The sequence below is a fragment of the Sinocyclocheilus grahami genome, unplaced genomic scaffold, assembly GCF_001515645.1.
Source record: "Sinocyclocheilus grahami isolate Dianchi unplaced genomic scaffold, SAMN03320097.WGS_v1.1 scaffold89.1, whole genome shotgun sequence".
Classification (NCBI taxonomy): Eukaryota; Metazoa; Chordata; class Actinopteri; order Cypriniformes; family Cyprinidae; genus Sinocyclocheilus; species Sinocyclocheilus grahami.
In genome coordinates, this window is record NW_015505268.1 from 242,975 (window position 1) to 266,916 (window position 23,942).

Consider the following 23,942-nt stretch of genomic DNA (forward strand, 5'->3'; position numbering starts at 1 on the left):
TCTGAGCTGGCAGACATGCCAGAATCCTAACTAAATGCAAAAAAGGCTAAAAAAAATAAATCATCCGATGTCCCCTTCGACAGAACCCGTGAGCAAAAAAATAGGAATTATAGGTAGCACCACTAAATCCAAAATAAATTCTAGCGCCACCCCAAATAATGCTGTTCATGACAGCTGAAGAGGTGAGGGATAACAGTAGAATAGGTCTTTTATAAAGGGAAGAGCTTTTTCCATCATATAACAGATCCGATTGGTCCAGAGGGTCATAATAATCCAGTAGACCTCCTCTTCCGCTCAATTGAAACTAGCCACTTGGAAATTAAAAATGACCAAGAAAATATAGCTCTTATAAAAGAACAAAATAAAACATTCAAATAAGTGCTTTTTGGTATTATTCGTATTAAAAGCTAAAAAAAAAAAAAATAGAAGAAAATCCCTGTGACCAGAAAGCTTAAGGACTCCTCAGAGTTCCCTCATTTGCAATTTTGGGTGGAGCACCCACAGTGGGCGGTGGCCAATCAAAGAGTTTGGTAGGCGTGTCCTGAGTGGCGCTGCTGCTGTAGTGAGGAGGGAGAAGCTGGTTTTTAGGGTCAGGCCTCAGTTTGTGAGATTGTGTTTGGAGTCGGCGAGACTGAGGCTGGGGCTCTAGAAAGAGGTCTCCACCCCGCTGTCGCATATCCCACTCTCCTCCTGATTGGAGCCCAGTGTCAAACCCTGAATGGACTTACAGAGCCCTGGACCTGAGAAATCATTTGTTTTAAGAAAAAGAAGGGCGTTTATTAATATTACCGTAAAAGCATTTGAAATATTTTTCCTAATTATTACATTTTTATACATTTTTCTTATAAAATAATTTTTTATTAATACAATTCATTTAGAATATATATATATATATATATATATATCGTATTTGGCATTATGATTGCCTGTTAATCAAACTCCCGGCGAAGGGTCAATTGAGCAGCCAAGATTGTGCAAAGTTCAGAAATAACTGGGGCTAAAGAAATGCCTGCTGTTAATGCCATGTGCTGCACTTTTCACACGTCTTTTTAAATAGTTTTTTAATGATATAAGGTATGTGTGTCATTTGGAGCGACCACTCATTATGTGATGCGACCAATAATAGCAACAACTGCATTAAATTAAAAATAAAATCTAATTTCTGTGGTTGAAATATGAATCACTGCTACAGTATGCTTAAGTGAAGGCATTTTTTTAACATTTTTATCCGTTTTATGCAAATTACAGGAAAAATAAATCTGCTAACTACATTTAAGAAGCCAACTCTGAAATTATAGAACAAAAATATGACATCATTATTTACACAAACTCAAAATAAATACCAATACTTTGTTTCTAAACACTTTAATTACTGAGAACATCTAAAAAAAAACTGTTAAGCATGTTAAGGAAATTTATTCATTTTAATACTAAAAACACTTAATTTAAAATTTTAATATGATTCTTAATGCTTGAACAACTACAATAGATATTTTGTATATTTTAAAATTGGCCTGTCGAAAATCATATATATATATATATATATATATATATATATAATGATGCACCAAGATTCTCTTTTTGTGATCGTTGTGTTGCAATCATACACTGTGAAAGATGTTTAAATATAAATAAATAAATATTATTATTATTTATTAGAATCTGTCAATTTTAACACATCACATGCTGATAGTGTAGCCTTTGCTACTCTACACTATCAGCGCGTGATGTGTTTAAACTGACAGATTCTGGCAGAATGCCAAACAATGCTGTTAAGGGGTTGGGGCATATTAGTAAGGGAAAAAATGACAGAAAAGCATCTAAAGCCTAATCAAACACACCTGAAGCAGCTAATCAAGCTCTTATAGGCATACTAGAAACTTCCAGGCAGGTGTGTTGAGGCAAGCTGGAGCTAAACTCTGCAGGGCACCGGCCCTCCAGGACCGAGTTTGGGCATTCCTGATCTAAAGACTTTCCTCCAAAAACCAGACAGTTTCCTACAGGACCAGAAAAGAATGCAATAACGTAGCTGGTTTAATTGTGCAGCGAAGGCAGGTTGGGTCAAAATCAGGGAATATTTTGTTCTAGACCAATGGACTCTGTGGACTACGATAAATTGAATGAGAGTGTGTCTAGCATTTATAGATGATGAGTGTATTCGGGAAAGAATTAGATCTCAGGTATTTTCCTCAAGAATCAAATTCAATTCCTCCTCCCAGAGCACCTTCAGTAGGCGCATTGAGGGGGACTATTTTGTGTTTGTGTCTTTTGGAACCTGTGATGCTTTTTCTTTGATTATTTGATGAATAAAAAGTTAGAAATAACAGCATTTATTCAAAATAGAAATCACAGGTCCCAAAAAATATTAAGCAGCACAACTGTTTCCAACACGGATTATAAATCAGCATATTAGAATGATATCTGAAGGATCATGTGACACTGAAGACTGGCGTAATGATGCTGCTTTGCTTCACAGGAATAAATTATATTTTAAAGTATATTAAAATAGAAAACTGTTATTTTAAATTGCAATAATATTTCACAAAATTACAGTTTCTTTTCTGTATTTATGATCAAAAAGATACAGCCTTGATGAGCATAAGAAACTTAAAAAAAAAAACATAAAAAATCTTACTGATCCTAACATTTCCTAAAACCTTTTGTTTCAGGTTTAAAATAGATTATGACTTTTGGATCGCACTATATTTCTTGAAAATCGATGTGTTTTTTATCATACTGCTGTTAAAAGACGTTTATTAATCTCACAAACATGGCACAACAATATGGACAACCACGAGAAGGAAACTGAGAAATAAACAAAACGGAACTTTCCCCTGGTGGCTCACACATGCTCACTCGACCCTGTCGATGACAATGTCAACCCTTCAAATCAAACAGCAAGGTGGAAATACTTGTTTCAAAGAAACTGCTCCGGAGTCAAAAACCAGAAGTGCCATATCTTGCTTTCACTTCTGTTCCTGGGAATCCCCTCTCTATTGTCCGCTTCCCCCTGAAACACGGCCATCACTGTAGAGTCTATATGTGAACACTACCGCAGTGTGACGGGTCACCCTGAGCCCGAGGGGAACTCATGTTTTGTTGACATCATGCTTGAGTTCACATGAGGTAATGTCAGGGAGAACCACAACATGATGCTATTGTTAAGGAGAGGGGGGGCAGGGGACCGAGACTGGCAGTGATTTAATCTGGGGGGTTTACAAACCATATTGTGGGACAAAAAAAAACAACAAAAACTCCCAACAGAACAGTAAAGTACAATTCTCACTCATACTACGAAATACCACAGTAATGAGTGCTCTTGGGAATAGATCAAAAATGCTACACCAATGAGCAAAAAAACATGTTTTGTGAAGATGGTTGCGGTTTAATGTTCTGGTACGCAGAACAAAGTGTAAAAACTGTCATCTAGCCTTTAGAAATGAAAGCAAAAAGCCACTCAAGACTATCCGTTACTGCGATTTTACCACAGTTGAATCTTTTATCAAATATAAACGGGTTTTATAAAATAGTGACAACAGAAATGTGATTCAAATATGATCACAATAAGATGTTGTCACATGTATTCAACAAATCATAATAATAAACGATTCTTCTGCCAGGTATATTAGCCTGATTGTCATATGACACTAAAGACTGGGGTAATGTGTAATGGCTGCTAAACAAAATTGCTTTGCCATCACAGGATTATAATACAATGTTCTTTTAAATTGTATTAATAATTCTCAATTTTTGATCAACTGGTGAGCACAATTCAGCTGAAGTTGTCACAGGGTTGTGTGAATGTTACAACGGCTTTGAACTCAGTTTATCTAATCTGAAATAGCATTCAAATGATTTTTGAAAACAAATTTGACTACTTTCTCCTTTACAGAACTTAAAGTGCACTTACTACAGGGAAAGTCCCTGTGATCAACCTGTGGTTATGCATACCAGAGCACAATGGTAATGTTTCATGGATCATTCCTTTTGGGGGGCTAGAAACACCAACTTTTTGCTTTTGTTCAACCACCTAGGCCACATCACCCAGAAAAGCATATATCAATTAATATTACCTGTGAGATGAGGCGTGGTGTGGACAGCTTCAGTCTCCTTCCACACGGCCTGGAGTAAACAGACAGCACTGCTGTTCCCAACATGCTTCAGTCCCTCCACCAGCTCACGCACCGTTCCTCCAGACACCTGCAGAGGAGACAGATCATCAGCAGCTCAAACCAGAGCAACTTCAGGAAAACTACACAACTACACAAAACAAAATAAAAGTTCAGCCTACTGATATAGTAAATGTTAGAGCAATTCATCTCTTTAATGTCGTTTTGAGAAATATGAGTTGAACTAAAGTAGGTCCCGTAAATCTGGACTTTTAAAAATATATATAATATAATATAATATAATATACTTTTTTCGGTCCCAAAGCAGCTGTATTGAAGTGAAAACCGAACATTAAAAATGCATTTCTGTTTACGGTCCCACTTCACAATCGATGCAGATAAGTGACCTGAATTAGTTGACTTTGTTAATAACAATTTTAAACTGGTGCTTCTGCAGTACACCGGCCCATTGTTAACATCAGATTAAGAGACAACTTATTTTTCTTCTCATTCTCTGGTGTTCATTTAAGATTCATGTAAAAGTAATTTGTAGTCAAAAGGCAGTAAATGAGTTGACCTCATAGCTGTCCAGCAGCTTTCCAGCAGGGCAGGAGCTGAGTCTGAAGGCGCTGGTCAGGATGCCAAGCCCCAGAGCATGAGCCAGACTCTCCCAGCCTCCCGTCTGTTCTTCCAGTGCCTGGCACAACTCCTGCTTTGTGTCAGAGCTCAAGCTCTTCATGTCACCTGCCAACACAAGCCAAACACACATTTAAATGCACACAAACACAAAATCGTTACCTGTTCTTCACATATTTATTGGTTAAAACGTTTTATCTGGGTTTCTACACCTTTCAATCAATTCCTATGAGTTTTCTAAGGGTTAAAGGGTGCATTTATTAAGAGTATTTCCTAGTTGATTCAATATTTAGAAAGGGGAATAACATAAATATATGTATTTCCAAGTTTTTCACAAAAGTGGAAACCCTAAACAATACAAAAAATTATAATTCAGAAAGAGGATAAATATTACAAGAAAGAGTCTACTACACTCATTTTGGGTCAGCAAGGTTTTTTAATGTTTTGAAAGAGGTCTCTTTATGCTCATCAAGTGTGTATTTATTTGACCAAAAATGCAGTAATATTGTGAAATATTATTACGATTTAAAATAACTGTTTTCTATTTTAATATATTTTAAAATGTAATTTATTTCTGTAATGCAAAGCTGAATTTTCAACATCATTACTCCAGTCTTCAGTATCACATGATCCCTCAGAAATCATTCTTAATATTATAAAAGATTTTTATATTTGTATTATTATAAAACGTTTGTGCAGCTTAATATTTGAGTGGAAACGCAATTTATTTCAGGATTCTCTGATAAACAAAGTAAAAAAAAAACAGCATTTATTTTAAAAATAATTTTTTTAAACATTACAAATGTCTTTACTGTCACTTTTCAATTCAATGTGAAGAGTTCAGATGTAAAAGCCTCTTTAAGTGCCATCTGAAATTTTCTTCTAAAATTTGCATTTTTCTCAGGCTCTCATGTGTCGGTTCAGTCATTTCCCTTTAATGGCAATGTACAGGTTATTTTCATTGCCATTAAAGTGAAATATCTGAACATAAATATAGGAGCCTGAGAAAAACGCTAATTTTAGAAGAACATTTTAGATGGCACTTAGAAGCTTTTGCATCTGAACTCTTCATGTGAATGTGAATTTATTTAAGATGTAAATGAAAGTTTTTTTTTTTTTTAAATGTATTTTTAGTATCTTACTGACCCCAAACTTTTGAATGGTAGTTTATATTCATCTCAGAGTTCATACCTTGTGGTGGAACGACAATAGTGGTGGGTTGATACGCTTCTCCATTAAGAATATCATAAACCTGATAACACAGATAATACATTACATACAGAACCAATCACAACCTGCAATGCAATTACATTACATAACACAACAATTATCCAAAGAAATGGCTCTCTATCCCTACCTCTGGGGAGGTTGCCATGTTCAGAGGGGTTGTCCCAGGAATATAGCCTTCATCTTCCTCCTCTTCCTCTTCACATGTACCACACAACTCATCATCTTTGAAGAACAGTGGTTCAAAGTTTTCTTTATGAGGATCTGCTCCTAAAAGCAATGTACACAACACTAATTGGTAACCTCAAGTCGAAGTAATTTAATCTACTGAATATGGTCAGAAAAGTACTAATTATCACTTGGTGATAATGATCATATATCTTCAATAAGTTTAAAAAGAAGTTGCTTTTGACTAAATTCTACCAGACATACAGTATACTGTATGCAGAACATTGATGACAGCAGAACAGGTTGTTACAGACAGTTATTTAAAATTTAGTAAATGTAAACATTTTTAGCATGACAACTCTCATTAGTGACATGTGTAATAAACACACACTTCCTCACCTGCAGCCATCAGGAGCGCGCACAGTTTGGTTGAGTTCCGTCCTGCAGAAATGTGCAGAGGAGTTGAACCGTTATAGGTGACGCTGTCTGCATATGCATTACCCTGCACAGACAGAATGTTACACGCATAAAGTCAATTAACGATTAAAACTTCATAAGAACATTATTTTAGCATTTAAAGTAATTATTACTTTTATTCTGCAAGGATGCATTAAACCGATCAAACGTGATAGTAAGGACATTTATAATGTTAAAAAACTGATTTCAAATAACAGAAATTTATATTCACCAATAAAGACTGAAAAAAAATCTATCACATTTCCACAAAAATATTAAGCAGTACATTAGTTTTCTAAATTGATAACAATAATAACGGTTTCTTGAGCAAATCAGCATATTAAAATGATTTCTGAAGGATCATGTTACACTGAAGACTGGAATAATGATTTTAAAATATATTAAAATAGAAAAGTTATTTTAAATTGTAATAATATATCACAAAATCCCTGTTTTAACTGTATTTTTGATTAAAAATAAACGCAGCCTTTGCGAGTAGGGGTGCTCCGATTGATCGGCTACCGATAACTATCGGCCGATAATCGCTTGGGGAAGTTTGATCGGCGTTCTCTATAAAGGCCGATCTCAAGCTGATGACACGCGTCAGAGATTTTGGCATGACATCCAATGCTGGCGCTGGTAAAATCATTATAATGCTGACGGTGAGGTACAATTCATATTTCTTTATTAAATAACTTATAAAGGAAATTGAAAACTTTCTGTGAGACAAAATTTCACAAACAGCGTAAGTGAATAACCGCGCGCACTCTTTCCCTCTCAAAATGTGCAAACGGCTTCAAATCACATTGTGTCTGCACTATAAGCGAGCTACACGCTGCACAGTTGACACAGGAATTGTCACTTGCACAATCGAGGCAGTGTCGCATTGTCACTAAAGTTTATAAATTGCATTTCTTTTTAATTCTTGCCAGTGTTTAACCATTCAGCGCACGCGCGTTGTCCTGGAGACCGTGCGCTCATACACACTCGCAGCGCACACACATAACGCCAGGTTCACATTACTCCGTTTGCAGTGCGAATACGGTGCGTATTTTTTCCGCGCTCATGTTAACGGAAAGCGTGCACACTGCACACGGTTGGGGTGCTGCAGTGCGTTTCAGGAGTGGTGCGTCTGCTGCAGTGCAGAGATCGTTTCCTCACCGAGTCTATTTGTTTGCAGTAAATATGAACATGGATTGACACGAAAATGTAGTAATTACACCATAAATGCATATAATTAGTCTACTGTGTTTCACACTCAACACATAGGCTATAGCTATTTGGCTATAGGTTTAAAGGAAAAGAGCACTTTTTGATAAACAAGCCAGTAATAGATGGCACTCGTGGAGGTAGGAAAACAAAGTTCTTTATGAACGCAGGATTGCTTGTAATAAAGAATTAAATGTAAAAGAAAAGGCAGTAGAGCTGACTGTAGCTTAAATGTTAAGTAGTTTAAATGTTTTGCCACTTGCTTGAGCAACTTAATATATCAATCTAGAAGTAAATGCAAAAGTAAAAAGCATTGAATAATGTGTTTCTTATATTTACTGTTTCATAAACATCTATGAAAGATTTTATTACTGTACTGTGTAAAAAAAGACTCACAATGCTGAAAAAGCATTTTAAGTAACAATGTTTGGATTTGAAATCAAAATAATGGATAAATGTTGTTTGTACTGTAGTAAACAGCCATGGATCAGTTGCAGACTCCTGTGTGAAAGCACAGCCAGTGCTGCTTCTGCACCTCTTACGTACCACACATGGACTGCACTGCAAACGGAGTATGTGTGAACCTGGTGTAAAAGGCCACCTCACATACAGCTCACGAAATCAGGCTTGTGCTGTGTGTAAGCTATTGGTCACACAATTGCACGATTGTCAAAACAAAAATGCAGTGCATGATCAAACATTTAGGCGAGATCAATATATATTTTTGAAAAATGTCTAAAAATGCTCTCTCACAAGAGTCACCTTAGAGGGGAATTCATTTTCCAAAACGAAATTCAGGCCCTGAATAAATGTCTATAAATCTTGATTGGATCATCACTATAAATAATTCTACATGATAAAAGAAGGCTTTAAAAAGATTGGTATCGGTGATCGTATCAGAAGATACTGCTTTCTGTGATCGGCGATTGGTCTCAAAAATCCTGATCGGAGCACCCCTATTTGTGAGCATAGAAGACTTATTACAAAAAATAAGTGTAAACGTATTCAGAACTTATCAGTTTGAAAGAGTTATTACTCATTTCACATGAATCAAGTTTAAATATAATATAGTTTTTAGCTGCAAAATCAACCAACCAATCAATCAATCAATCAACTTTTTAATTCTCACAGTGAGAATGTGTCAAATTAACATGAAATATTAAATTATGATAAAAAAATGATGCATTGATTAGCATTACAGATGGGCTACATGCAAAAAATGCAAAGGTTAAGAGTATGTAGAGCAGTGATCCTCAAATCTGGTTTGAGTTTAGCTCTAACCCTAACCAAACACACCTGAGTTTGCTAATCAATGTCTTCAGGATCATTAGAAAATCACAGGTAGGCTTGTTTGATTATAGGGTTGGAGCTAAACTCTGCAGGAAAGTGGATCTCGCAAGCCAGACTTGAGGATCACTGATGTAGAGCAAAACGTTTCAATATTAGGAATAAGTAAAATTCACTAAAGCAACATCCTTCAAACCCATCACTGTACCTCCAGCAACAGGCACCCGGCGAGGGAAAGGTTTCCCAGCTCTGTGGCCAGGTGAAGTGCTGTGCGGCCACACGTGAGCTCCTGGACCTCCACATCTGCCCCGGCATCCAGCAGGGCCCGCACACAACTCAAACTGTTTGCCTGTACAGCCAGGTGAAGCGGACAGAGACCTGAACACACACACGTAAACACATCTGAGCATACAGGACAGCTTCAAATCAGCTTAAATGGATCTCATGTAGTCAGTCCGCCATACCTGCTGTGTTGGGGATGCTAGTTAATTGCGCCACTGATTTATGCTTCAGCAGCAATCGCAGCACGCTATCCTCTTTCTGCTGAGCCGCTAGGTGAAGTGCCATGTTTCCATGGCGATCTGTGAGCGTGACATCCACCTTAGCCTCCAACAAGGCCTCGACTGCCTCTTTTTGCTGCGTCAACACTGCTAGGTGCAAAGGAGTCTGGAACAGATGTATCAGATGTATCCGTTTTTAGAAATTTCAAAAACAGAGATCCCATTGTAAGGTATAATGTGAATTTGTAGTATACCTGGTAAAGATCATTCCTCATGTTAAGTACATCCTCTCCGGGGAGAGCCGAGATGACTTGTGCTAGATATCGCACGGCATCTGTCTGACTATGGATCACTCCCAGATGTAAACCCCTGAAAGTCAGATCCAAAACAGAACATTTAGGTAAGTAAACCTTTGATCTTTGGGAAACAGAGACAAAACAACATCTGAAATCATTTATTCATACTGACGTGTTTTGGCGAGAAGTGGGAAGTTTATGAAAATATGAAAATGGAACTTCAACAGAAATATGAGGTTGGTTTTTCTGACTTACGTGTCTCCATTCTCGTCTTGAGTGGTCATGAGGGGGCGCTGTGGAGCCAGAAGCATTCTAGCATCGCCGCTTACTGTGTAATGAAACAGAGCTTGAGCCTGTCTTCCAGCAAGCTCAGCTAAATGAGGCTCTAACACGCAGCCTAAAAAGAGCAGACACACAAATACACACATTTACAGAGATATCTACAAGCAATATGAAGCTGGAAAACTTTACACAAGCTTAACGCCCCATTCACACGGGGCGTCGGCATCAACACCTCTCGTTTAGTGTTGGGTCGTTCATTTTGAACAAATCTTTAATGTGACTGGGGAAGAACGAGTCGTCTCGGGGAGTGATTCGTTCAGTCGCGCATGCGCAACATCCTATAGGTTCTGTACTGGAATTAGTCAAGTAGTTCACCTTTTTCGAGTCTTCGGGTTTTTCGAGTCGTTCGTTCATCACGTGACAGCCCCATAAGCTTAAGTTTAACCTATGCAGTCTGAGCCAGAAAGAGACTTAATAATAATAACCAACTCTTTATTACCTTTTTTACAACATTCAGTGTTATGGAAAAGAACCATAATGACAGAAATTCACACATTTATAAACTGTAAGAAGTAAAAAGCTACAATTTGAGACCAGAAACGCATCACATAACTGTAAGAGTAAATAATAATTATAATAATGATGATAATAATAATAATAATAACTATGCACCCATTTGTAAGGAAGCTTGTAAATTAACTAATTTCTCTATCCAATGCTGTCACGTCACGTGACAAAAGAACGAATGATTCGAAATACTCAAGAAATGAACTGATCAATTCTCTTTCCGGCTCAGACTACATTGGTTAAGTTTATGGGGCTGTCACGTGATGAACGAACGACTCAAAACCGGAGATTTGAGAGATGAACTAATCAATTCTCTTTCCGGCTCAGACTACATTGGTTAAGTTTATGGGGCTGTCACGTGATGAACGAACGACTCAAAACCGGAGATTTGAGAGATGAACTAATCAATTCTCTTTCCGGCTCAGACTACATTGGTTAAGTTTATGGGGCTGTCACGTGATGAACGAACGACTCAAAACCGGAGATTTGAGAGATGAACTAATCAATTCTCTTTCCGGCTCAGACTACATTGGTTAAGTTTATGGGGCTGTCACGTGATGAACGAACGACTCAAAACCGGAGATTTGAGAGATGAACTAATCAATTCTCTTTCCGGCTCAGACTACATTGGTTAAGTTTATGGGGCTGTCACGTGATGAATGAACGACTCAAACCGAAGACTTGTCAGATAAGAGGTGAGGTGAGGTGAGCTAATCATAGACTGAAGACCCAGGTAAACAATGAATTAATCTTTTCTGTTTCTTATATCAGTTTTGTATTGTTTGTAGTGTGATCAACGTTTGCATAAGTAGTAGACGTGTTAGGGAAGTATGCTAAAATGAACGAAATGACTCGAAAAAAGATTAGTTCATTTTGCTGAACGAGACTCAAAGGTCCGAGTCGGTAAATTGATCGCAACTTCTCATCACTACTCTCGTTTACTTTGAATGGAGTGACGTCAAGCGTTGCCGAAATGAATTGTGGGTTCGTCGCGTTGGGTCCGTTGCTCGCTGCAGAAGTTGAAAACTTTTCAAGAGCCAACGCAGGCGTCAGCCAATCAGATAGCCTAATGCAAATGCCCTGGTGCAGACGCTAGCCAATCGCGTTCATGCAACACCAGAAAACTAATGTGATTGGCTGTTGTCACTAAGACGGTCGCGTCAGCACCAAGCTTCAGAAACGCCCTCCATCAAGTGTTGACGCTGACGCCCGGTGTGAATGTACCGTAAGTTTCAAATAAAGTCTAACCTGTGGTGTTTAACCCCAGATCTTCTGTAGGATCTGTGTCCTCACTTGCCACTCCCAAACCCACAGGTTCAGGCTGGGCACAGATTCGCACCGCCCCACCTGCTGTCGGATCATCATCGGTATCACTGTCACTGTCCTCATCACTGTCTTCCACTGGTTCTTGATACGCTATAAGATGAAGGAAAACTGAGAAACTGGCTTTGCTGAAGGGCAAAATCATATTATGTTCACGGTTTCCACAAAAAATAAGAGCCACAACCATGTTTAACATTTATAATAAGAAATGCTTCAACACCGAATCAGCATATTTAAATGATTTCTGATGGCTCATGTGAAACTGCTGACTCAAGTAATGACAGCCAAAAATTCTGGAATAAATTACCTTAATGGATAGTAATATGGATAGTAAAATAATGGTAGTATGTGTGACTATACAGTCAAAACTGCTGTGATGATAGCAGCTTGATTGACAGCTTGGACACCCACCATGCTTGATGGTGTTCCCGCCTCCTCCCATGCCTGAGGAGAAGTTGTATCCAGACCCGTAATTGTTATAGGTTTGATATCCCTGGAAGTAATGTCCTAGACAACAAAAGAATGTTTAGCTAACATCACTGACCTTTTATGAATGGTGGGATTTTCAGGCTTCTAATAAAAAATAAAAAAGTACTGCTATGTGAAGTGTAACGCTATATTGATATACCTCCTCCTCCACTGGGACCACCCCCTGCTGTTGACCCACCCCCTCCTCCTCTAAACATGCCCCCAGCTCCACCTCCTGCTCCACTGTAGTCCTGGAAGTTTGGCAGAGTCTTCTGTCTCTTTCTCTGGACTTCTTCTTTGTCTAAAAACAGTTTAGAAGAGAAATTCAATAACAAGAGTAAACATATGGTGTAGGGCTGTCACTAACTATCATTTTGGTAATTGAGTAATTGGTCAATAATTCTGGCAATTAATCGAGTAATCGAATAATTATAATAAATGTTTTTGTGGTAATAAGAATAGACCTAAGTGAAAAAAATTGCCTTTAAAATTACTTACATTTACATGGGCAAAATGCAATCAAGTATTTTTTTAAATCGAGTACTCGAAATGAATCGAAGAATCATGACAGCCCTTATACGGTATATGGACAGACTTTAGTTTGGACCTTTTACTCAATTGTTATGTGGTAAAGACAAAAAAAAAATTATTTAAAAATATTTACATACAGTGTGTATATATATATATATATATATATTTATTTCACTCAGTTATGTAGTAAAAACAAAAAATATTCAAGATTTAAAAATATTTACATACAGATTTACATACATATATATGTATTTATTTATTAAAACATGCAAAATAGAAACAGTCTCACTAGAAATCTAAGAGCTTTGGACCCTGTTATATACACTATTTTTTCGGTTCTGTCTTATGACAATATATTGCCATTTTTGTCTTAGCTTTCATAATAAAAAAAATAAAAAAATCCTAAAAAAAGAAAGTTTATGTTGCACAGTAACAATCAAAGCTTTATGGAGTTGGTTAAAGACTATACCTATAATCTGTGGATGGTAGGTGAAAGGCTTGGGATCGCTCGTTTCATTGTCTGATTTTCTTTTTAGCTGCACAAACACAGAGATGGGCTTCTGGAGGTTCTGGTCCCGATATTTAGGCGTCTTGAAGACGATGGCAAACTAAAGGATGGAATTGAAAGGTGGATTATTCATTCCACCAGAATTTTTTTTTAATAATACCAAAAAATCACAGTCATCTAAAGTCAAGATGTAACAGTGACGTGACTTGATGAATTAATATTTTTATTCAGCAAGGATGCATTAAATTGATCAAAAGTGAAGGCATTCATAATGTTACAATGCTATTTCAAATTAATGCTGTTCTTTTAAACTTTCTATTCGTTTAGAAATTCTGAGAAATAAGTATTAGTTTCCACAAAATATTAAGAAGCACAACTATTCTCAACATTGGTAATGATAAGAAATTTTTCTTGAACAGCAAATCAGCATATTCTGCAGGTTCATGTGACACTATAGACTGTAGCCTTTGGCATCACAGGGGTAAATTACATTTTAAAATATATTCAAATAGAAATCAATTATTGAAAAATTTGAATAATATTTCACAGTATGCACTGTATTTTAATCAAATAAATGCAGCCTTGGTAAACATAAGAGACTTCTTTCGAAAACACTTAAACTTTTAAAAGTTAGCGTTAGCGTATGAAGAAAGTAAATAGGGTCAGTTTTATTTCATGTTGACTTAATAAATCCCCAGTAGCTGTGCTTTACCAACTATTTACCCAGAAAAGTTAGGATTTATCCATAAGAAAACAGACCAAAGAGATCATTAAACCAGAAAGCAAGTCACTGAACATAAAAGATCATGTTTCGACCAGCAGGGCCAAACTGTGGCTGCGGAAGTACAGTGTAGACAGACAAGTTCTTGTGCTGACCTGTCTGTGGACATCGGTGGGGGAGAAATCCCCGTAGGCCTCCCAGGTTAGACCTGTCTCATCCTCTTCATAAAACCGCACCTGGATATCATCTGTCACAACAACAAAAACAAACAATGACATCACACACAGTATGAGGAAAATAAGAAAATTAAATTATTGTGAACCAGTGGGGAAAGAAAGAGGAAATGATTGTCACCACACACACACACACACACACACACACACACAGAGTACAATTTGAATATCTGTCATCAGCATGCAACACATCGTTACTTCCGCAAAAGTCATGATTTACCACAGTACAAACTTCATTTAATGGCGCAACTGATATGTACATTATGGACACATGATCTAAAAACATATCCTGTCTAGGTATCAGATGGAAATACCCTGGTATTTTGATAAATACCAAATGATTCAATAACCATGTAACACTATATTTACAAATTACAAGGGCTGGGTATCATCGCTATATGATTCACACTATATGATTGTCATTTAATGTGTTGCAATTTATCACAATATAATAGCTGAATCACAAATGAAACTGTGATATCAATCTTATTCCTAATTTTAAAACACTCCAGAGTTTGTTGTAAATGTTTAAGGGGATTTAGTGCGTAGTAATGGTGAACGATGATCATTTTGTATTTCAAGATCATATATTTATCCTACATGACTTGTCCACGAAGATCTGGTTTTCATCAAAAACAGACGTATAGTGAACTTTCTTCTGCCGCGTAATTTGCATATGAAAAGGGGAATTCCCTATAGCTGGAACACTGCAGTGAAAACTTCCTTCAAGAGTGGCAAAGCGTGTCCAGCATCTATCACACAAGAACAAGGTGGCTTATCAGCTGTAGGTTAAAAGCTAAACTGTTTGAAGGTGGCTTCATTCAGAAAAATGTAGAACACGGCTTGTTCAAATTTTCCTGATCCCCAAATCAAATACACCATTATACCCTGGCTGTTCTCTTGAAATCATTCTTGTACCAAAAACAGTCACTATTTAGTTTCAAAAGACCATTCTCCACATTCTCTTTCTGACGCTTAGCAAAGTCCTCTTTAAAACAATTCAGTTATCTTCGGTGGCCATCTTGGTAATGCCTCCAGGCAGCTTTTTCCAGCCAAGCAGGAACAGCTCTTGCCTGCTTGAATGCTAAGAGACTGAAATCTCTGAAACTGTTTGTAAATATGATGTTTAAATAGTATATTTCAAACCAGAAATACAATTGGACTGTAATAAGATCATAATCTTACTCCTTTAACTGAAATCATGCACATTAATAAAATTTTTCAAGCTGCTCCATCTAATTTCAAGAATAAAACAAACTGACTGTTGACTGGCTCATAAGGTGGGACTTCCTGCCATTTACCAAAAAGTTGATTGGCTCTGCAAACTTGAGCATTATAAGTTATCCTATTCACTTTTATGCAAGTGTATGCATTTCCTACTCTTAATATTTATCACTTTATTTTTAAGATATAATACTGTTTAAAAGTTTGGGATTGGTAAGATTTTATGTTTTGGAGAGAAGTCTCTTTTGCTTACCAAGACTGCCTTTATTTGATTAAAAATGAGTAAAAACAGTCATATTGTAAATATTATGACAATTTAAAATAACCATGTTCTATTTTAATACATTTTAAAATGCAACTTATTCCTGTGATGGCAAAGCTGAATTTTCAGTAGCCATTATTTCAAACATTTATTATTATTATCACTGCAAAACAGTTGTGCTTTTTATTAACATTAACATCAACATTTTTGCAGTATTCTTTGATGAATAGAAAGTACAAAAACATTTATTTAAAATATTTTTGTAACAGTTTAATGCATCAATTTAATGCATCCTTTCTGGAAAATTAAGAAAAAAAATCTTACTGACCCCAACCATATATGCAAATGATCTGTAAATCTATGAATTTGTATGCTAATGTCATCGTGGTTGTGACGTCACAACCATAGTCATTTCTGAATGACCCTTTAATATCTCCATTGTGAACATTATCAAACCCTTTATTTCAAAGCAGCATGGAAAATGCATGCTCTTCACTAATGTCCTTAATTCTGGTCAGCAATAGCAGACAGGCAGAGCGTGCAGTGACTGTTATGATATTGCTTTCTGACCTTTCTGGACTTTGTCACACAGCAGATAGACCTCCTCTCCTCCCGTCACACAGCCAGCAGTCCGATCCATCCGCACTATCTTCAGATTGGAGGCATTTGGGGCCTCTAAAAAGCCACAAGAGTGACAAAGGCATTAGAAATGAAACAAGTCTTTCTGTTTTTCATTTCTGTGGAGTTTCCTCATTTTCCCTTTCCTTTCTGTAGCAGTCTCGTTTTACAAACATGAACTCTGACAGTGCTAAGAAGAGAGGCAGAAATGGAAACAGAGATTATTAGAAAAGGGAGGGGAAAATGACAGTGTAGGCCTAGTTTCAGAGAGGAAGCAATACCCGATAGGTCTATGTCAGAGAGTGAGAGTACGAGTGAGAGAAATGGAAGAAGAAAATGAGAACGAGATCAAGAGTGAGACTACAAAAATATCAATAATTAGCCCCAAAACTCAAAATCATGTGGCTACTCTGTTAACAAACACTTCTCTTCCTCTCCACAGTCATGGCAGTTTCTGTCACTAAATTATACAGATTGGGCCAAAAGCCATAATTTCTAATGATTACGAATTCGAATTATTTAACTATAGCTAAACACATTAAATGGACCCATTTCATTACTTTACAAAAAACAAAATAAAATAGTAAAAAAACTTTTAAAATTTTTTATAAAAGCTATATTAGTATCTCAATTATACTAAAATAACACTGCTATGAATGCTTTTGATCGACATGGTCAGTATCAAGGAGGATGATACTCACTGCTGTCAAATATGGGGTCTGAAATGACCGGTTCCAGTCGGCGGGAGAACCCTCCATCACTGTCGGGCAGGAAGGCTGTGAACATGAGCCGTACCACACTCAGATCCATCTCCTTCGACTGAGGAATAGACACACTGCTAACCAGGCTCCTCTCAGCATCTAAAATACATGAACAAACAGTCACAATATGCTGAGGTTATTTACATTCAACACATCATTCAGAAACCTTTCTGTTGGCCAAAGCATTCTTAGATCATCAGGAGAATTCGATCCACAGTGACTTACAGCAAAAAAAATGTATAGGGCCAGTGCCCATGGACCAAACTGTCTTGGTACAAAGTGAAAAGTGATTGCTCCTTGTAGAGTCTGAACCAACAACCTATCGGTTACTATCCCAGATCTTCAACCTTTAAGCTACAATGACCATAAGCCCATCAGGGCTCTACAATTAGGAAGGTCACTTGTATTTTTTGCTTGAAAAGTACAAACCAATAGTAATGCATCCCATTGCATGCCATCATTTTCTTTGTGGTGAGGCAGGAATAAATGTTGGAAGGGCAAGTAAATATCTGAACTACCATCCTGACTTGGCCAGCAGAAAAATGGACGGATATCCTGAATAGAGACATAATCTGTCAGGAAAATTTCACGCACACATAAACACTCTTCTCCTACCTGTGAGTTCTCTGGACACGCGAACCTCTCCTTGTAGGGCATCTATCTCAGGATGGATAGATATGCCGTAGTTATACCCCATCCTGTAGGCCTCGATCATCCTCTCTTCCAAAACTTTGCTTACGTTCTTCTTTGTCACATGCAAAATGCCCAAGTTGGGAAAACTAAAACATTTGCAAGTGAACATTAATTAGGGGCCTCACTGTCATCGTTGCATGTACCAAGAGTGCTGTTGCTCAGAAAAAAAGCATTCTGAATAACTGGATGTTGAGGGACAAATTCAGACCTGATGCTTGAATCTTTGGGCTGCAAGTCGGCAATGCAGATTCCTTTATCGCACTGTTTGCCCACCAGGCTGTGAGCATGAAGATGGGGCTTTACAGTGTTGGTCACCAGCTGAACTACCACTCGCGCTGCACCCTGGTAGTTACAGATCTGTTGCCCCAAAAACAAAGAACAAAAACATTAAAAAGTGGCAAATTTTTTAGCTGACTTTAATCTGCTAAATACATATATATTCCTATATGAAGAGTTCATTTGTAAAAACAGATAACTTTTTTTTTTTTTTTTTTTTATTGTCAAAAATCATGTTTTTTTTTTTATCCTGCATTCCAATTAATATCAATCAAACTGCAGTTTGGGTTGTTTTGATTATATAATAACAAAAAAAATAATACAGCTAATTAACACAATAAAAACATGATTTAAGAAAATGAATAAAAAGAGTTAACTTTTTGCAAATAAACTCACTATATATATATATATATATATATATATATATAGCAGATATTTGTTTTATTGTGAAATAATTATAATACTTTCATGATAAAACTTCATATATTTTATTGTGAAATAATAGTAATCATCATGTATAAATAAAAAGCATTATTACTGACAGATTGTAGTTACTATTTTACAATAAATATTATATCATTAACAATTTATAAAATTTACTGTCAAATAATAACAATCATAATTTATCAACAAAACAATTAATATGAATAAATTAGCATTATAAATATAATTTATATATTTTAATATGAAAAAAAATCATCAATCAATAATTATTTATAGATTATCAATATTATTTTATGATAAATAATACATGAATCTATACAATTTACTGTGAAATAATAGTATTTATTAACATTATTAAACAATAAATAAAACAATATTATACACTAAATTATTGTACATATTTCAAGTAGGTAGAATATATACAATCTGAAGTATTTGTGTAGCAGTTCCGCAAATACTTTACATAAAGTCTAAAAGGCAAGCCAGAAGACATTAACGGCAAAGGAATGTCACAGGTATGATAATCTCATTTTGGAGGGGGAAATCCCAGCATTCACAGGGAAAGCGGGTGGACCATTTGTGGACTTTTCCACAACATAATTTGGCCATTCTTATCAACATCCTCAACACACAGAAGAGCTAAGGAAAACAAAAAATGCCACAGTAGACTGAATTACAAGCAAATTCCAAACATTAATAAGAAAAGACTTAAAACTGTTTCTTCTTGACTCATATGACAAGATGTGTGGTTTGACTGCTTCTATAGTCCAACTTCAAATATGGCTCACAAAACACTTTCTCTGGAACGAAATGACTCATCCTCATAGCAATATCAACCCCCAGAAAAAAATACCCAGCGAATATGAAAGAATATGAACATGAGCCCCTCTAAAAAAATAGTTTGATGATATCATGAAAGCAGTGATGCCACATACATGTGCGCCCATACGTGAATAATGATCCTCCATCTCACCGTTTCAGATCCGGCTGAGAGTCAAACAACACTAAAGACAGCTGCTTAACAGTTGACGTATTGTATGGGCAACAGATGAGCTAATTTCCTCCTACCGTGAGCAATGATATAAAAATTAATCAACCCGGAAATCCCTACAATAAACCTGTATACCCGTAGCAGTGAGATAAACGAAACACTCTTATAGTAGACCTCAAGTTAAATAAATACCAACATGAAAATCATAGGGGATCCCAGCGCTTGTGTTGAAGTGCATTACTGATGTAGATACAGTATAGGTTGTGGTTACAGTGGCAAATACATCGTTGAGAAGTTTGAACAACTTTTTTCAATAATAGCACTAGTAGCAATGGAAATTCATGAAACTTGTTGTTTCCTCTTCCTCCAAAATTAAACATTCAAATTCAAATCAAGTTGGTTTGGAATAAAGGGGAAAGAAGAATGTAAGGAAACACTTTACAATAAGGTTAATTCATATTAAATTAAAAATAAACATGAATTTATATTTGTTTATACAGTTTAATGCTGCTAAAAGGGGGCAAACATGTACTTAAACAACAACTGCATAAGATTACACTATGAAATGAAAAGATTACACTATATATAAATCATAACAAATTATAAATATATAAATGATCAAATAAAACGTGCAGCTGCAATTTAGTCAGCGCAGACTAATCTAAATGACTCTGGTTGGCCAATGCATAGAAGCTCAACAGAAACATGTATGATTGTTTATAATGCTCAATGCTGCAAAGAAAAACGTCTAAAAAGAAATCTGATGCAACCTGAGCAGGTCTATTCTATCTCTTGCAATCAACACTTTTCATTTCTTTTTCAATTGAACTTTAATCGGGACTGCTGTAATAGATTTTGTTTAACTGTGCAGGGGCATTTTTGCTCCTTTATCTTAAGTTTGAGGAGCATTTATGCCCCAAACCCCCGTTAATTTCCACCCCTATCTGTTAATATTATTTAATGGACCTGAGCTGACATGAACTAACAACGAACTGTTGCAGTTTTTATTAACTAACATTAACAAAGGTTAATAAATATTCTAACAAATGTATTGCTCATTGTAAAAGTTAATGTTACTTAATGCATTAACCAATGTTAACTAATGGGATCTTATTGTAAAGACTTTATGAGAGGAAACAACAAATAACTATAAAATCTGTACACAGAATTGGTTTTCAGCACCTTCAGTGCTTGGGGTTCTAATGAAATACATTTTAATATAACATAGTTGGATATAATGCAACATTTACTATTGATTAAACTCAATCAAGTTTAATTTTTTTTTACCTTTTGTATTAAAAGGTTTGGGCAACTTGATTTACACCAAATGGAAAACATTTGATCAAGAACTTGGAGCCCCAGTAAAGCCCACACTTACTTGGAGGTGTATGTGCAATGCCCACACACACACATCTCTTTAATGTGTGTTTGTGTGTGCTACATGTCAGAGTGTGTCGGTGCGAGAGGGGGCGAGCTGCTGCACACTTCGTTTCCCATCTCTGACACCACATTACACAGAACAAGTCTTCCCACTAATTACCGAAGGTGACACACTGAGGAAATTCCCAAACGGACTGCCGTCATGAAGGAGAGCGTGGTAATAGAGAACAGAGTCCTTCTTCCATTTCTCTCGTTTCTTTGCTTGTTTTGTTTCACTCACTTTCTCAACCTTCAGCCACTGTGATCCCAAAATAAGTGACCTGGCACAAAACGGCAGTTGTAAGAGACAGTAGCTACTATTTTTAGCTGAGTGCTCCAGCAAATATTGCAGAATTGGGATTTATCATCTGACAAAAGAGCTGCCATATCAGACAGCTCTCTCTCTCTAGATCTCAAAACTATGCAAACTAGTTTTCCTGAAGGAAATACCAGTGCTTGCAAGCTGGCAAAAAATAGGGCAAAAATTGTATTATTTACTCAAGAATGGTGACCACGGGCTGTCAACTTAAAAAAAAAAAAAAAAAAAAATTATTCCAAGTCTTCGGAAGCCAACATTCTGCAAGACATCTTTTGTGTTCCACTTAAGAAAGATCGATAAACAGTTTTAGAAAGCATCAAAATTAGGTAAACTATTCTTTTAAAGCTTTAGGTTAGCATATGTTCTATACGTAAGCAGACAGATCACAATTCACTATGCTAAATATTAAATGAAGAATTCATAATTCAGGTTGCAAACACCATGATGACATCATTGCTGTCAGTTACACGATGTGAAGCCTCTTATGCTCACCAAACCTGCATTTATTCGATCAAAAATACAGTAAAAACAGAAATATTGTGAAATATTATTATAATTGAAATAAACTGTGTTCTATTTTAACATGTAATTTAATCCTGTGATGGCAAAGCCGTCACATGATCCTTGTTATTATTTAATGCACCCTTGCTGATTAAAATTATTGATAAAAAAAAAAATACAATAAATAAAATATGTACACTTTTGAATAGTAGTGTTAAGTCAAAGGGAGATTTTTAAGCTTTGTTTTTTAATTTCATTAAGAGGATAAAGTCTGCCAAGACCAAAAAATAAATAACAGCCTGTTCTGTTTGATTAGCACTTGGAAAGGAAACAGAAGAAAATATGTTTATCCTCTTAATCTAAATCCTATTGCCCAACCAGAAACGGACTGTAAGAGAATGTTTTGTTTATCTCCGGGCAACCTGGTTGAACCTACCTTCACTTGTGGGTAAGACTTCCTGTTCTTCTCGCTGGAGGCCCCTGGGAGTCCTCCATGGGAGGGGCCTTCACATCCATAGCGGAACCTGAAGCCCCTCTGGAAATGACAATGTCAGACTTAATATTTTGCTATAATGAGTTTGTTATTGTCACTACCTGCTGCCGGAGTTACCAGTCTCTTCTGAGCCGTTGTGCCATTACAGTGTGTTTAGCTTAACACATTAGGAAATTCACTTGCAAAAGCATGAGCACATTTCATTGCTGTCTTATTTAACTAGTTCAAATCATTTAACAAGAGCATTTGCTAAAATATTATGTGCATTACCTGTTTTGGTTGTTCGACGATTCGTAGATAAGGTCCATCGACTGCAAAAAAAGAGATGCAAAAAAATAGTCAACTGTTAAATGAAATTCCCTTGTAAGTTCTTCTGTTAATCTTCCACTCAGCAGTCGCTCTCAAGTATCATTAACACTTCCACATCTTTACGCTTGCTAGATCATGATTGGTTTTGAAACAGAAAACCAATGACATCCAATGTCATTTAGCATCATTTATGCCAAAATTAATCCGAAATGTTTGAATGTGTCATATATTGAATGAAATTTGTGAACTGCAGTTAATAACAACTCAAATCTTTTCTTCACACAAACTGATCAAAAGGCAAAAGGGCAGCGTGAACATTGTGCCGAATATCTCCTTTTGTATTTTATGACAAAAAGGAACTTGTATGCTTACAATGTCAGTGTCACATTGCATTGCAAACAGAAATAAGCAAACATGACTAGCTGAAAAGCAATTTAATTCAACCAGGTGTTGGAAAATCAGAAGGATTAGAATTAAATCTCGCCATGCAGACTTTCTGGCCGTCAAGCATATCAGAGCATTCTCTGAGAGGCGGGTGTTCTGCAGATATTTCAGGGCCAAAGCTCTTGCTGCACCACGTGTTTCCACAGAAGCGCAAGCCTCTTCCTCTTCCTGTGCACTACAAGGACTGAGACCACATCCTTGGTGAAGCGCAGCTAAATCAATCAGCTGCTAAACCTGCAGAATTTAACCTCTTACAACATCACTTCTATGTGTCCACTTCTCCCAATACACTGACATAATGAAAAGGTCCAGATCTAGGAGCGTTACAGGGGACAGGTACTTTATTTGGTAAGACATAACTTGGTTGTATTTCCAACATTACTCATCGGTTCTTTACTCGATGAGGTGTCTCAGGTCTAAAGCAGAGGTGCACTGAACTCAAAATAGCAATAAATTATTTAATTGTCAGATTGAAACACAGTAATAAGTGCATGGACTACTTGACCACAGTAGCTAACCACATGCTGGAATAAAGATGAACTCTGTTAGAAAATTTTGTCTAACCGGTTTGACTAACAGTTCTGTTGCTCATGTCATCTCTAATTACCACCTCACACTGAGAAAAAAAATGATGACCCCCCCCCCCCCCACACATAAACCCTCAGTA

At 36.5% G+C, this 23,942-nt stretch overlaps 1 protein-coding gene across 2 annotated transcripts in view; it reads right to left on the minus strand.

Annotated features, from left to right (window-relative positions):
• nfkb1 (nuclear factor of kappa light polypeptide gene enhancer in B-cells 1) overlaps positions 1 to 23,942 on the minus strand; it is a 30,978-nt gene continuing 7,036 nt past the window's right edge. For both annotated transcript variants that reach the window (XM_016274658.1, XM_016274659.1), the window contains 21 exons: positions 22,793 to 22,833; positions 22,466 to 22,564; positions 18,288 to 18,436; positions 18,002 to 18,165; positions 17,327 to 17,485; positions 16,578 to 16,682; positions 14,444 to 14,535; positions 13,529 to 13,667; positions 12,689 to 12,829; positions 12,472 to 12,567; positions 11,986 to 12,153; positions 10,144 to 10,285; positions 9,847 to 9,961; positions 9,557 to 9,758; positions 9,301 to 9,470; positions 6,540 to 6,642; positions 6,103 to 6,242; positions 5,937 to 5,997; positions 4,687 to 4,853; positions 4,074 to 4,200; positions 1 to 740 (listed from right to left, as the gene is read on the minus strand). In XM_016274658.1, the coding sequence (XP_016130144.1) occupies positions 646 to 740; positions 4,074 to 4,200; positions 4,687 to 4,853; positions 5,937 to 5,997; positions 6,103 to 6,242; positions 6,540 to 6,642; positions 9,301 to 9,470; positions 9,557 to 9,758; positions 9,847 to 9,961; positions 10,144 to 10,285; positions 11,986 to 12,153; positions 12,472 to 12,567; positions 12,689 to 12,829; positions 13,529 to 13,667; positions 14,444 to 14,535; positions 16,578 to 16,682; positions 17,327 to 17,485; positions 18,002 to 18,165; positions 18,288 to 18,436; positions 22,466 to 22,564; positions 22,793 to 22,833 (2,675 nt within the window). In that variant the 3' untranslated portion in view covers positions 1 to 645. The remainder of the gene's footprint in view (positions 741 to 4,073; positions 4,201 to 4,686; positions 4,854 to 5,936; positions 5,998 to 6,102; positions 6,243 to 6,539; positions 6,643 to 9,300; positions 9,471 to 9,556; positions 9,759 to 9,846; positions 9,962 to 10,143; positions 10,286 to 11,985; positions 12,154 to 12,471; positions 12,568 to 12,688; positions 12,830 to 13,528; positions 13,668 to 14,443; positions 14,536 to 16,577; positions 16,683 to 17,326; positions 17,486 to 18,001; positions 18,166 to 18,287; positions 18,437 to 22,465; positions 22,565 to 22,792; positions 22,834 to 23,942) is intronic.